Source organism: Ruditapes philippinarum, unplaced genomic scaffold (genome assembly GCF_026571515.1).
Source record: "Ruditapes philippinarum isolate M1 unplaced genomic scaffold, ASM2657151v2 ctg2413_1_1_1_1, whole genome shotgun sequence".
Taxonomy (NCBI): Eukaryota; Metazoa; Mollusca; class Bivalvia; order Venerida; family Veneridae; genus Ruditapes; species Ruditapes philippinarum.
Genome location: NW_026857187.1, coordinates 170,146 through 184,375, shown reverse-complemented (window position 1 = coordinate 184,375; position 14,230 = coordinate 170,146). Strand labels below are relative to the sequence as shown.

At 31.4% G+C, this 14,230-nt stretch overlaps 1 protein-coding gene across 1 annotated transcript in view; it reads right to left on the bottom strand.

Annotated features, from left to right (window-relative positions):
- Positions 1–14,230, bottom strand: part of LOC132749034 (uncharacterized) — a 38,833-nt gene that overhangs the window by 18,194 nt on the left and 6,409 nt on the right. The window contains exons 5-7 of the mRNA XM_060738708.1: positions 14,013–14,093; positions 13,013–13,084; positions 2,739–2,849 (exon numbers count right to left, since the gene is read on the bottom strand). Coding sequence (XP_060594691.1) covers positions 2,739–2,849; positions 13,013–13,084; positions 14,013–14,093 — 264 coding nt within the window. The remainder of the gene's footprint in view (positions 1–2,738; positions 2,850–13,012; positions 13,085–14,012; positions 14,094–14,230) is intronic.

The window sequence follows — 14,230 nt, the reverse complement described above, 5'->3', positions numbered from 1 at the left end:
ATGAGTTGCAAACAAAGCCGTCGCTTGGGATTGCTTTGGGTTCTGTAGGGATATGCTCGCTTTAACAGTTACTAAATAGAGAAATATTTTTTCCGGTTAATAACTAGAATGAGATATTACATTGAAATTTGTTTCCTATAAAGCATATGTGAAGTCCTTGCTATGGAATGCTTTATAGCCTCCTTATGATCAAGTCAATGTCAATGTTATTTTAAACAGAAGATCGGTTTCCGTTCAATAACTGATTTTTCGAATGAATTATTGCAATAAGACCATGAGACCAAGGCTGGGATTGCTTTAGGATCTCCCTGGGGTCAAGGTCAATGTCATTTTACTAAATATAGAAAATTTGTTTCTGTTCGATTATGAGATATTTCAACCAAACTTTGTGTACAGCAAATTTATATTACGACCTAACATTAGTTTGCTTTAGCGCTACGTAGGGTAGTGTTCAATGACACTTTTACTAAAAAAGACGAATTTTGTTCAGGTCAATAACTAGAGTTTACTTGACATTATCAAGCTCGTATGAGGACCTCGCTTAGTATTTTTTACCCACTCCTTGCTACTCCCGCAAAATCAATGTCAATACGATATTATTTTTCCATTTGATGTACGAGGGGTTTCAAATGTGAATGCAACTATGCCAATATATAGCTTTTAACAAGGTTTTGAACGAATTATATGTACATGTATCGTATACAAGGTTTTGTAAGCTTTCAATTGATACAATACATTTGTAAATCAGTTCAGTCTAGCGATAAACGCTATCTTCTTGTATATACTTAAGCTAAAATCGTTGGTAAAAGGTATCCTTTCACTGACCAAATACAGTCCTATATCAAGAACCGCTGTACTCATGATATACAGGCGAAAGTTATAATTAATGAAATATGTCGTATTAATGGGAACACTGAACTTTTTTTTCATCTGTCCCCAAAAGCAAATGTAAGGGAAAATTAAAAGGGTGGATTAGAAAAAAATGCAACCCGAAAGGAAAGCCGAGAAAAATAAACCTTTGCCAAAAAAAAGTTTAAAAAAAAAAAGGATTTTATTGCTACTGATGCCAAACGTTTTCAAAAAAAGGATATAGCTTTAATAAAAATTTGGGAATTTAGTAGGAGCCCCTCAATTTTTTGTTTTAAAAAGGATAAGTGCCCGATTGATACACCCCCCCTTTTCAAAGAGCAAAAATGTCTTTGGGAAAAAATTTTGCTTGTGGCCCCCCTGAAAAACAAAGGGGTTTTTAAAAATCAAATCATGGCGATTAGAACTTTTTTAACTTTTAGGTCAACGAAAAGGAAATAACAAAATTTGGGAACCAAAAAGGAAAATCAAGACCTTTCCTAGCAAACTTTTTAATTTTTACTGCCACAAAAGGCATCCAATTAAGCTCGCACGTCTGTCTCTCTGTCAATATGTTTCTGTCCGTGTTGTTTGTCCGAAGACAACTTTGGGGAAAAACCCTTGGAAAAAATTTTTTAAAAAATGCCCCTTTTAAAAGGTTTTTGGAGGAGGCATTGAGGCGGAGTGCGAGTCAAAGAACCATATCTCTTTTTTGCCCCGTTTTTGAATTATCTCCCCTTTTAGAAAAATATAGTGCGGAATATAACTTGAACATCCTTTGACATAAATTGTATAAACTGCACACAGTGGTAGAGGGTGTTAAGGTGGAGGGCATTGCTTCAGAACCATAACTCTGTTTTGCCGCGTTTTTAGTTATCTCCCGTTTTAGAAAAATCTTGTCTGTCCGGAGCATTACCTGAAAACGCTTGGACATAATTTGTTTAAACTGCACGCAGTGGTAGATGATATAATCGGTAAACATTCATTGATATTTTTATGTAAAATAAACTGTGCCCACTTTATGACTTTGCCTGTATGTACTTGCCTTGCACATGTCCCTTTGGCTGCTGCTTCGAGGAGCATATGACGGGTTTATCAATTGCCTTGTTAAATAATATTTGTAACCCGATCCACTATTTTCTTTAATATTTCACCTGTTATACCAATTCTTTTACATCTATCCAATATTCGTTTAACTTTTTTTTCAATCTCAAAGAAACTTTGAAAGAACAGAGAAATATTAAAATCCTCAAAAACCTTTTTATCGATGGTTTTTATGTATGAAGTTATATCAAGACTCATAGATATTATCAAGCCGAAAGATGATATCAATGCTTCTTTCTTGCATTTAGATACTGTCTTGTACATCACGTTTGGAAATCAAATGTCCACTAGTGCCCCGAAATGAAAACTTTTTTTTTTCTCAAAATCGTTTTACTTTTTATATTTTGTTAGGGTTTCGGGAAAAAAATCGGCCATAAAAATGAACTATTTTTTCTTTCTCCATATACGCCACTTATGTTGTAGTTAATATCTTACCAACTTTGCTACATTTGAGCATTTCATTTATTCCTGCCTAAAATTTTCATTGAATTTCCTATACTGAGGTCGAGCATTCAACTTTTTATTTTTATGTACCATACCAAGATTGTAATATACCTAAATAAACATTTTTACACAGTATCACAGACCAAGTTAATCGCTTAATCTTTATTCCCTACCCAAATTGCAATATACCGACTTAAACTTATATTCAATTATCTCATCAAGATTCTCACCGAACATCTGATTTTTTTGTATTACCAAGTTGGTTATATTCAGAAACTTATTTTTTTATTTAGAGCCGTACTACGACTTCCAGATTAAAAAATAAATAATTTCATTACTATTACCAGTTCGGTCAAATTCAGTATATTCTGATTCCGTTTCGCTGTTTCTGGTATATCCGTCTTCCTGCTTCTTTTGGTCAGTAACTGAAACTGCTACTCTTTCTTCTTCTGTTCCTGCAAAGAGTTTTACGCATCTATTTTATTCTGTAATTATGTTTAACGAGGGAAGCGACGCTGACAAACTCTTTTACATTCATAAGAGACTAAAATCTTTATTGATACGATACATGCATTTGTTTTGCTTAAGCACGGGCATTTTGTTTGGGGTGTTATCACCTACATTCTGTTTACCTACATTCATATTTACAATTATTTATGCAAAACATTTGTGTTCAATGTTTCTATAAGGATAGAATTATAATCTATTTTAAAAAATTCGTAATTTCTTGTTTGATTAAAAATTCATAAATGTGTTTAAATTGAAAGTATTAAAAATTGCCATAAATGTGTTTAAATTGACAGTATTAAAAATTGCCATGTAACAAAATTATTATGTATTACTACTATGTTCTGTTAATTCTAAGTTCTCGCATATATTTTCTGTTTGTATAATATCTAAATAACTAAATTCATATCCGTGAAACTACATCGTATTTTAATTATACAACGTATTTTAACCGGACATAATATACAATATTATACTACTTCACGTTTGTACCGTCGATTTTCATTTAATAATCGAGACGTTTATAAAGAGTTTTATAATACTGCACGTTTGTAACGTCGCTTTTCATTCGATAAGCTTGACGTTTATATAGTTTTATATACACGGCTGATAACGATTTATAAAGAAATCTCGCTTTATTCCTCTAAAATGATGCTTGCTGTATTATAAATTCGTTATAAATATTTTTGACAGGTTATATGGTCGTATATAAACGGCTGTTTGCAATATAATCCTCGTCTAGCGGCTCGGTTTAGATTAATTTTACAAACAACCGTTTATATAGGGCAATATAACATGTCAAAATATTTATAACTAATAATATACACGACTAATGTCAATTTAATTCATGAATTCTTTATTCTTTAAAAAGATACTTGCTGAATTATAAATTTGTTATATGCATTTCTGACAGGTAATATGGCCGTTTATATACAGTTGTTTGCAATATAATACTCACCTAGCGGTTCGGAAAATATTTCCAGACAACCATTATAATATGGTAAAAAATCTTTATATTTAATGATATAACAATGATTACAAGAATACATAAAAATAAGTGATAGTAATTCTATGAACATTCCGCTAAACTCAAACACCCCCCCCCCCCCAAAAAAAAAAAATAAAATAAAATAAAAAAAAAATTCCATTAAATAAAAAATATTTACAGATATTAAGTTTTATGTATTTACATAATACTATTTAAGGCACCGGAGAGGTCAATAATGAGCATCATTATGCTCAAATACTGACTTAAGAGCATAGTACGTACCAATCATCTGGAAAAGGAAGTGCCGAATACAAATTTGCCTGTCAGAAAAGTAAAGAAAAATGCAAACAAATATTACTCTGACTTCCATGCAAAAAAGTTAAAGAAATGTTTCTTCATCAATTGCCGAAAAGCAACAGAATTCAGATATGGCCTAGGCAGCAGGTAAAGTAGAAATCCTTTGAAAACAACAACAGGGCACAAAGAATTAAACAGCTTATTAGGAACAAAAACTTTGTAAAGGACCTCCAACATTCACAAACAATATTATCTTACCTTCTTATCTTATTAATAGTTCAAAACTTATACGAGGGTTGTTCAAATATGAATGCATCTAGGTGAACATCTCGCTTTTATTCACGTTTCGCGCGAACTATGTACATTATCGCATAGATAATTGTGTAAGCTCTCAATTGATACAATACATATGTAAATCAGTTCAGTAGCTCGATTTACGTTATCTACTTGTGTATACTAGAGTTAAAATGGTTGGAAAAGTCTTCACTGACCTACTAGGTCCTATATCATGAACTGCTGTATTCTTTGTATACAGACTTAAGACATATTTAATGAAATATGTCGTGTTTATGTCTTTTTCATCTGTCAAACGGTGTTGTAAGAAACTTACAAGTAGTTTGGATTCATTAAAAGATTCACATCATGCACGCCGTCCAAAAACTGCAACTGTGCCAAAATGGTTGATAAGGTAAAGGATTTGATTGCATTTATAACAAGGTATATAGCTATTTGCTTTGGTATCTCTGTAGGGGCCGCTTATACAATTCTCAGGCGTGATTTAAAAATGAGAAGGATAAGTGCCAGATAGATACCCCATCTCCTTATAAAAGAGCAAAAACTTGCTCGGGTAAGAATCTGCAAAAATTGTTGAAACAGCTCCCTTAATACAACAATAGATCTTTTGCAAATATCATCACTGGCGATGAGACGTGGGTTTACTTTTATGAGCCCAAGCAAAAGATACATAACAAAATATGAACAATCAAAGGCAGTCAAAGACCTTCCCTAGCAAAACGCACCATGAGCGTCGAAAAGGCATTATATGTAATTTGACCATTCAATGTCCTGCTATTCACATTGCAGTACCAAAGGCGAAATCGGTAAATGCCAAGTTTTATTAAGCCAATGTCCTTTATAAATTGAAGACATATTTCAAAAACAGTCGACCAGCAACTGGTCTTCTGGTGTCAGGTTGTTGCAAGACAATGCTTCGTCGCACAAAGCGGCCATTGTACGAGAACATTTAAACAGGAAAGGGTTGTCGAGCTTCCTCACCCTCCTTATTCGCCAGATCTTATCCGTTGTGACTTTTTTCCATTTCCGAGGCTAAAAAAAACACCTTGCTGGAAGAAAATATCAAACACGGAAATGTTTCGGTTCGGCTATTTTCCAGTGTCTGAACAATATACCTCGAAAAGATTATGAAAACGCATTTAAAAATTTGATAAAATGACTAAAACGTTGTACATTTCATGGTTGTTGGTATTTTGAAAGATTAAGATAATTATTTTGGGACGGTTTGTTAAGCTCTTCTGAAAATTGACACAGTTGCATTCAAATTTGAACACCCCTCGTACTCCAGACAAGCATGTAGTATTAAAAGTGTATTAATTCTTACTTCCTTGTATTTTTGCAATATCTAGGGTCTAAATACATGTAATTAAACCTGAATATTGTATGTAGGTGTTCTGATCTAATCTGCCTTTTTCTTTTCTTTTCTTTTTTTTTGCCATTTTCATATTTATGTTTGGATATTTATTTGTTCAATGTCAGACATATAGTGTGTTAGATCCTACATTTTGTATCTTGATTTGGATTGTCTTACCTGAAATTCATATTTTGCATAGTTTTGTCAGATACTCACGAATTTATTTGACTGATTAGTTAATATATGCAGACCAAGTTTTATATGGACACATCTGATATTGTCTTATATTAAATGGTATCAAAGATAAAAAATGTTGACATAAATGGAAACAAAGTGCTTCACTTATGAAATGCGACTAGCAATATTTTTAGCCAATGTTTAAACTATTCCTTAATACGTCTCGAAAGCGAACATTTTTGAGAACTAATCTTTCATACGTATAAATATTATACTGCTAACTAAATGTTGTTCTACACATATTTTTTGTTGTTCTTCTATTAAGGATATAAACTCAATTATTAGCACCTCAAATTGAACCCTTACCTAGATATATGAACCTTGTGTTTCGATAATTTTATAACTAAAATTTCAAACATGAAAGAATTTGAAATGTTCACAGTCCATATTTATTGTGCCCAATTACGGCCATTTCAAACCCGCGAGACATTTTATCTTGACATCTTGACAATAGTGCATTTTATCATGACAGTAGTGCAACATTGTTTTGTTTGTGTCACTACTGTAGTCAGTAATATAAGATGATAAAAAATATCAAAGCATGTACATTTGTTTATCACCTTTAACGCTACTCATTTTCTACAAATATCAACAACTAATCATGGTAAGAAATATACAATCGATATGTAAATGGGCCAAAACAAAAACTTTTATGGACTTTACTTTTCAAAATGTCCTTTGCATGTCCTTTGTATGGATTACCTTTGGATCATAGTCAAAGTGAACAAAGTCTGTTATTTTATTATTATAATTGTAACAAGTAAAGTAACAAAAGGGATTAATATAGTAATATTATGCATTTTGTTTCTTGTCAAATTAAAAAAAGGTTTCTTTTAATACCTGTGATTTAAGATACAATAGATATATTTCCAAGTCCCAGATAAATACTGAAAGTATAGCACACACTAGAATGAAAATAATTGAGATGAATTTGAGACAAAATTCAGAATTTTTTGTGTTATATGGTGAAACATTATTTATCAATAAAATGAAAGAATGTTACCTGAATTTAAGACAGGTATGAGGAAATTTAACAACATTATGTTTGCGGGAGTCAAAGCTATAAAAGCTACTTGACATTGATGATATATGAGGAACTGCTGTTAATTGATTATTGGGAGATCAATCCACTATTTTGTTGAATTGCTCCAAGACCTTCTGTGTTTACATTTCTATACACCCATAACACCTCATGTTCAAACTACCGAAAGGTTCTGTTGTTTAAATGTCACAGTATACGGACTCAAACCACCATAAAACCGATTGCCTTCAAACAAAATAGAGTAAAATATTTCGAGAAATCATGGTCCATTGAAATATTCACGACAAAAAATATGTCAGAAGTGCAATCAGGGAAAGAATCTACGGAAAAGACAAAAAATGTAATTTATTGTTGAATATAATTGCATTTCATTTCCTGAAAAATTCTCCAGTTTGTTATTTATTATCATAGCATGACACGAATGACCGCTTCGTTTAGACTTAAACTACTTGTATAAATAGAATTCCTAACTTTCACAATTTTAAGTTCATCTAGATATTTATAGTTTACGAATTGATGTATAAAACTAAAATACACACATAACCCATTGTGTACTACAAAATAATAAGTAATTTCATGTAAAAGAAACACTTGTAAGAAATAAATCTCCTTTTTATTTTGTCTTTTATACTGCTTTCCCAGCGGTTTAGGCGTGAAATTTGTTCCCGTTCTTATTCATTAATAATACATGCTGCGATTCACCGAAGTGGAAACCAATGTTTGACTTAACATAATAGAAATCGGAAGGAGTTCTTGATTCCGAATTTATTTTTTGCTGTTAATCGGAGAAATTAATTGATAAACATCGGGTTCATGGACAAACAAAATGTCAACACAAATAGCTCCGCGCCTGTGGAGAAAGAACTGTCAGGTGAGGAAACAGTTTATGGGAGAATCGTCAGGGGAATGAACTGGCTAGGGGGGAATAGTCTGCCACTCATTTAATTCATGATTTTTTCTTCCTTTGTACATGTATATGTTAGTGTTTGTTTAGTGGAATTTTAACAATCAAGAACCCAAAACGAAGCGACCCATAGTTCTTAATTGTTAAAATGTCCACTTGATAAAAACTAACTTACTAAGTGTTTAACCTCATTTTGCCAAGCTGGAAGTACAATGTGTGAAGAAGGGAGCACAATTTCATCTATCAGTTACATCATTCAATTTATAAAATAGATCTATATATAAATAGCAAAAGAAAGTCTCGTGACAGAGTGCGCATTATTTATATCGTGTACCTTTGAATTTCTCCAATGTTGCAATTTTCTAATGAATATTGCAAATGAATTATTTTTGTGATAACTAAAACTTTGTTATCTAAGCCCATTTTCTGTATAATTTTGTCACTGAGAGATTGAGGACACTTTCATGCAAACTTTTCTGAAATAACCCGTAAAGGGAGTGACACTTTACCCTTCCTGTGCCTGTGTGCATTAAATGATCAATGTTTAAATATTAACGTCCTCCATTTTAAATTATAATCGTCCTCCAGTGATTTATGTAAATGTTAGTTCAGAATGAGCAAAATAGTTTTAATTTCTTCATGCAATTATTAACAAAACGAAACCGACATTAAAAGCCGTATGAAGAAACTTTAACAATATCATTTTTATTCCCTATGTAGACTGTAGAATGGAAAATAATCTAAATTAACAAGTTTACATGAACATACATAATTAGCTACAAATCAATAAAATTTATTATTAATTAGTAAATATATGTACTAAGATGAATAGAATTATAATAAAAAGATTTTTTTTCTATTAACTTTTTTAACAGTTTAATGTATGTACTGCATCTGCGTTATTGTATAGATATAAAAATAGTGGGAATTGTGCTGCTTGCCACCTGTAATAGGGCTCATCGTGAAGTTGGAAGTACTCCTGACTCCCGACCATCACTGGAGGTCGAGGGTCGGGACCTGGCATGGCCTGGGGCGCATGTTATCCAAGGAAGACATATGGGAGCTTCTAGACCCGAGGTCTTACTCTGGTTGAGTCTAGGCTCACGAAACTAAAATAATGTTATCCATATTTATTGTATCTGTATATGTATGTATATGTTGTATGTATGATTTTTTTTAATAAATGAGGTTCCATATTTGTGGAATTGTAGCGAAAAATAAAACGTTGACCGAAATCTCGCTTAAACATGCACACTTCATTCCAAACTATTAATAATTAAGTGACAAAATTTGCCTGTCTATACGAATAAAAATGGCATTTCTTTAAAATGAGCGATTTTACTGGTCGGCAAATGATGTTCAACACTAAACACTTGTTAAATTCTTATGAATTATCAAGTTTAAACAAACCAAACTCTGGAACACAATTTACAAGTTGCGATGAAATATACGATTCATGTTAATCCATATGTAAAAAACATATGTCTATACCATAGACTGTATAACACAGTGTGTTTATCTTGGAGAAATAATGTTTTTTTACCATATGAAAATTATATGTTATTCTTGTGTATCCATATGAGAACCATATGAAAAACATGTGTCTGCACCATATGTAAGAGAGTGATATGTAAAACAAAAGGGGTACTTTTCTTGGAGACATCATATGTTTCTACCATATGTAAACTATGTGTGTCACAAACGTTTTACATGTGTAGCATTTTAACCTGTGTAACATTGGTGTGAACAACAAATAAAAATTACAGTACAGTGGCCGGTTGCGTCTATGGTTTGACTCTACATTTAAACCTCGTTTGTCGATATAAAGACGAGGAACTGAAAGAAATCCGCAACATTTTGTTTCAAGTGTCGTAGAGTTTTACAAAAAGTCGAGGGAAAAAATTATAGGCTGCAACATTTTGTTCCCCGATAAAGGTCCAATGAAATATCGGAGCGAGTAATAGGAATTTCAAGCTGTGACTCATTGCGTTAATGTTTCAGAATGACATTGTGTTATTTCAGAAAGACATTTGCTTCCATAAAAAGTCGAGGCGGAATGCTCAAACTCTATTTCTATATCAAATCAAAACATCGCGGATTATAGTGGCCGTAATTCGCTACATTAAGCAGGCATATGTTTGCGTAGCTGGGTATACTAAATGGACAGAAAATATTGCTATTTCTTTCGTATAACTCGACCTTTTACGTAAAGTGTGAAAGAAAAACTCGAGAGTGTCTATCATTTTATATACATTCGATATAAAATCTCGCGGATTTTTAAAAAAATGCCTACAATATTTTATAATCTGACTGTTAAATTTCTCACGGCTTTAAAATGGACGCCACCGGCCACCATAAATATCCCCTAAATAAATAATGAATATATACCCTTTCAATTAAGATCATATTAAAGTTGCCGCCCTTTGATGACGTCATTGATTCACACGGCGAACATCCGCGATACGATAAGTATATTCATATAGTGATATGAAGATCTAAATCGTTTGACACAATAAGCTTGATATTTAGTTTCACATTACATAAAGCTTGAAAAATAATCATTCAACAAGACAATGACAATGTGTCACATAAACTTGCATAAGAGAAAATCTTTAAATATTCACTTTGAAATTTCCCTGATTTTCATATCATTTAATTTGAACATATAAAGTCTCCCATATCAAAAAATACTCTGAAACATTTGATTATTGTATTGAATATGATATGGTATGTCATTTATGTATGCATAAGTAAAATTTTCCACGTTATTTTAGTTATTGCATGATCTGTATTTTGTATCAAAATTTCGATTAGCTAACATTTGAACAGTCGAAAGTGATATTTTAAACATAATATGAATCTTTTGCAAAGAATATGCGCGAACACAATAAATCGCATAATGAATAAAGTAATAAGTCATGTTGGAACGAAAATTGTACTGAACTGAAACAATTTACTAGGCGGTACAAAGATTTCGATGGACACATGATTTACAAGAATTTTCGGAATTATATTGATATGCAGAAACAATTTAAGAAAACGTGTTATATTTTTAAAAAAAGCCTTTATTAGCATAATAAAAGATTCGAGTTACTTAAAAGTAGTACTTAATTGTAGTAAAAACATTCAAGTCAATTGTTAAAATCTAATCACAGGAAAGCTGAAATTAAATCTCAAAATATAGAACCCGATGCATGAAAGAATTATTTCAAAGGTTAACTAAGGAAGTATAATCTTCCAAGATTAGATAATATTTGATTGAGACTGAGTTAACCGACGAACAAAATGCTATTTTGAATTCGGAGATAACTACAGGTGAAAGTTTAAAAAGTATACATAATTTAAAAATTGAGAAATCCAAAGGAAAAAACGGCTTTGCGGCATTATTTTATAAATCTTCATCCAACATCATTACGCCTATTTTTTATCGATTATTTCATAGAATTTATTAGACTTGCAATTTCCCTTATACTTGGAGAGACAGTATTATTATGTTTATAAGTCTCAAGTAGAAACGCTAAATTATAACCATCAAATTATAGGGGTATATCGTTGGTATATGTAATGTATAAAATATTCTCAATTATTATTTACCATAGATTATTTACATAGGCTGAAGAATTTAACAAAATAGAAGAGCAAATTTGTAAACAATATATTTACTACAAAAATATCTTAGCATTGTGGGCGATATATTATATTTGACTGTGCATTACATCACAAATTGTTAAATTGTTTACATAGGTCAGGGTTAGGGGAAATATATTGCGTGTACTTATATCTATGTATTCAAATACACGCGGTTTTGTCAGAGTAGAAGCTGACAAAGTAACTAAATGTTGATACAAAGCAAGAGAATGTAACTAGTACAATTATTTTCAATCTTTATATAATTAGTTATCTCGCTTCCTACGAACAAAAGGTTATCGAGGCATTTTCGTTACGAATCAAATTCACGATATTATATGTATTCTTTTTGCATTGCGCCGAAACAGCAAGTGAAATGTGGTATGAAGAAATTGTTGTACAACAAAATATTGATTTTAATCATTTAAATGTCCATACTAATAACTAAGAACCATATCATTTTTTACCAAAAATTTAATAGGACTATTCAAATGAAACAGATTTTATTGCTTTTTTCTAATAATTTCTGAATACTTATGGCAATGCGCACCTTTTAGACCAATCTAACTAAACATCTTACAGGTGGAATGTTTAAAGTCAGCATATCAAATAATCAACAGGCAACAGGGTGTAGAAACATCACCAATCCTAATATTGCAATACTTAAGGAGGGTAAAATCTTCCCCAAACAGCATACTTTAAGTCTAACAAGAAGGTTTATTTTAAACATTAAATGTTAGTTTATTAAATTAGCAATAGGAAATGTGAATGGGTGTAGAAACTTCACCAATCCCTATATTTCATGTCTTAAAGGAGGGTAAAATTTCCACCAATCAGCATATTTGATGTTTAACAAAAAAGGGTTTTCTTAACAATGGTTTTCAAATTATCAACATGCAATAAAAGGGTAGAAACTACACATATTCCATTACAATTCATTTTTGTTAAAGTATGATAACATCTTCACCAATCAATATATTTCAAACGTTACAGAAGAGTCGAATTTGACCAGTTAAAATTGAATATCTGAGAAGAAGGTTGACACAAGGTTGATATAACAGCAAATTGTCTTCTAAAAGGATTGAAACTGGATTATTAGCACGTCGAATTAAACCTTTAACCTAGAAATTATATGTAAGTATGAAACTTGTATTTACAATAATTTCATAGTTACCCAACTAAAATTTACAGTCCAATTTTACAAAATGAAAGACATTTGAATGTCCATATTTTAAATGATCTAAGACCATATGCCCGAAATAAATGATAGATTGTAGACTTACCACCACTTAAGGGACACATTTCCTATTTTAGATACATACATTATTTAGTCAAGTCTTAAAAACAATTTAATATAAATGCACAAACCTTGCAATGACTGTAAATCAGCCTCTTTTGATGTAATCGTATAGATTCTTTCCGACGTCATGTCATCGTTCACTTTGAAATAAAAAAAACGTTTTACTCATTTGAAACATAGAAACGAAACTCAGGCAAATAAAAAGACCAACAAAGGATAGAGGCATGACTAATCAGTATATTCTTCATCGTACAGAAGAATTTAACTTGACAAATTAACATATTAAATATCTAACAGAAGCATGGAGACTTGGACTACCATTTTATTTTTATTCATACATTAAGAAAAAAGACTTGAGCTATCAATATATTGTGTAACAGAATGATTAAAATTGAATAGACAGCATTTACTTCGTCTGACAAAAAGATAAAGTTCTTAATATTCAGCACTTCAAACACATAAGAAAAGGATAATCACTTGAACTATCACTACATTCTTCTCCTAACAAAAGGATGAAGACTTGACCAATCCAATGAACAATTTTTATATCTTACATAATGTTTGTACAAACAGAATACGAAATATGTAACAAATTAAATGAGACTTCACCAATTGCTTTATCCTTCGTCTAAAAGGAGGATAGAGAATTGACCAATGAGCATATTAAATGTCAAACGGAAGAATGGGAATCTGAACAATCAACAAATTTAATGATATTAAAAAGGGGAAGTTTAACTTGTCAGCATGTTTATGTCAAATGAATTGTAGAATTTTGCCAATCAGCTAATCGTAAGTATATTTATCTATCTATAATGGATGTATGTTAAGCACAATTAGTATGTTAATAGTATAAAGCATCAATCATGAATATATATTTATATATGGTGTGTATAGATTAATCCCCCATTTACGTCACTTCGGGGATGTAACTCTTCCTCGATGGTATACACTTAGATGAGAGTGTCTTTACAATATGTAGATTGACCACAACTCAATGGACACATTTTCCATTTGTAAAACATTATAGTCAGTCAATTATAACAAATATTTAAATCTATATGCACGAACCTGACAATGTTAATTCGTCCTCTTTTGATGTCTTCGCATATATGCTCTCCGACTCTTTATCTAGTGCATCTTTGTCGAACACTTTAATGAAATCAAAACCATTTTACTCATTTGAAACAGACATATAAAAATGTAATACAGCATAAGGTCATGAAATACCTTGCTTTGACTAACAGAAGAAGAAAACCTTAATTAATTATCTAACGTAATGATAAGGA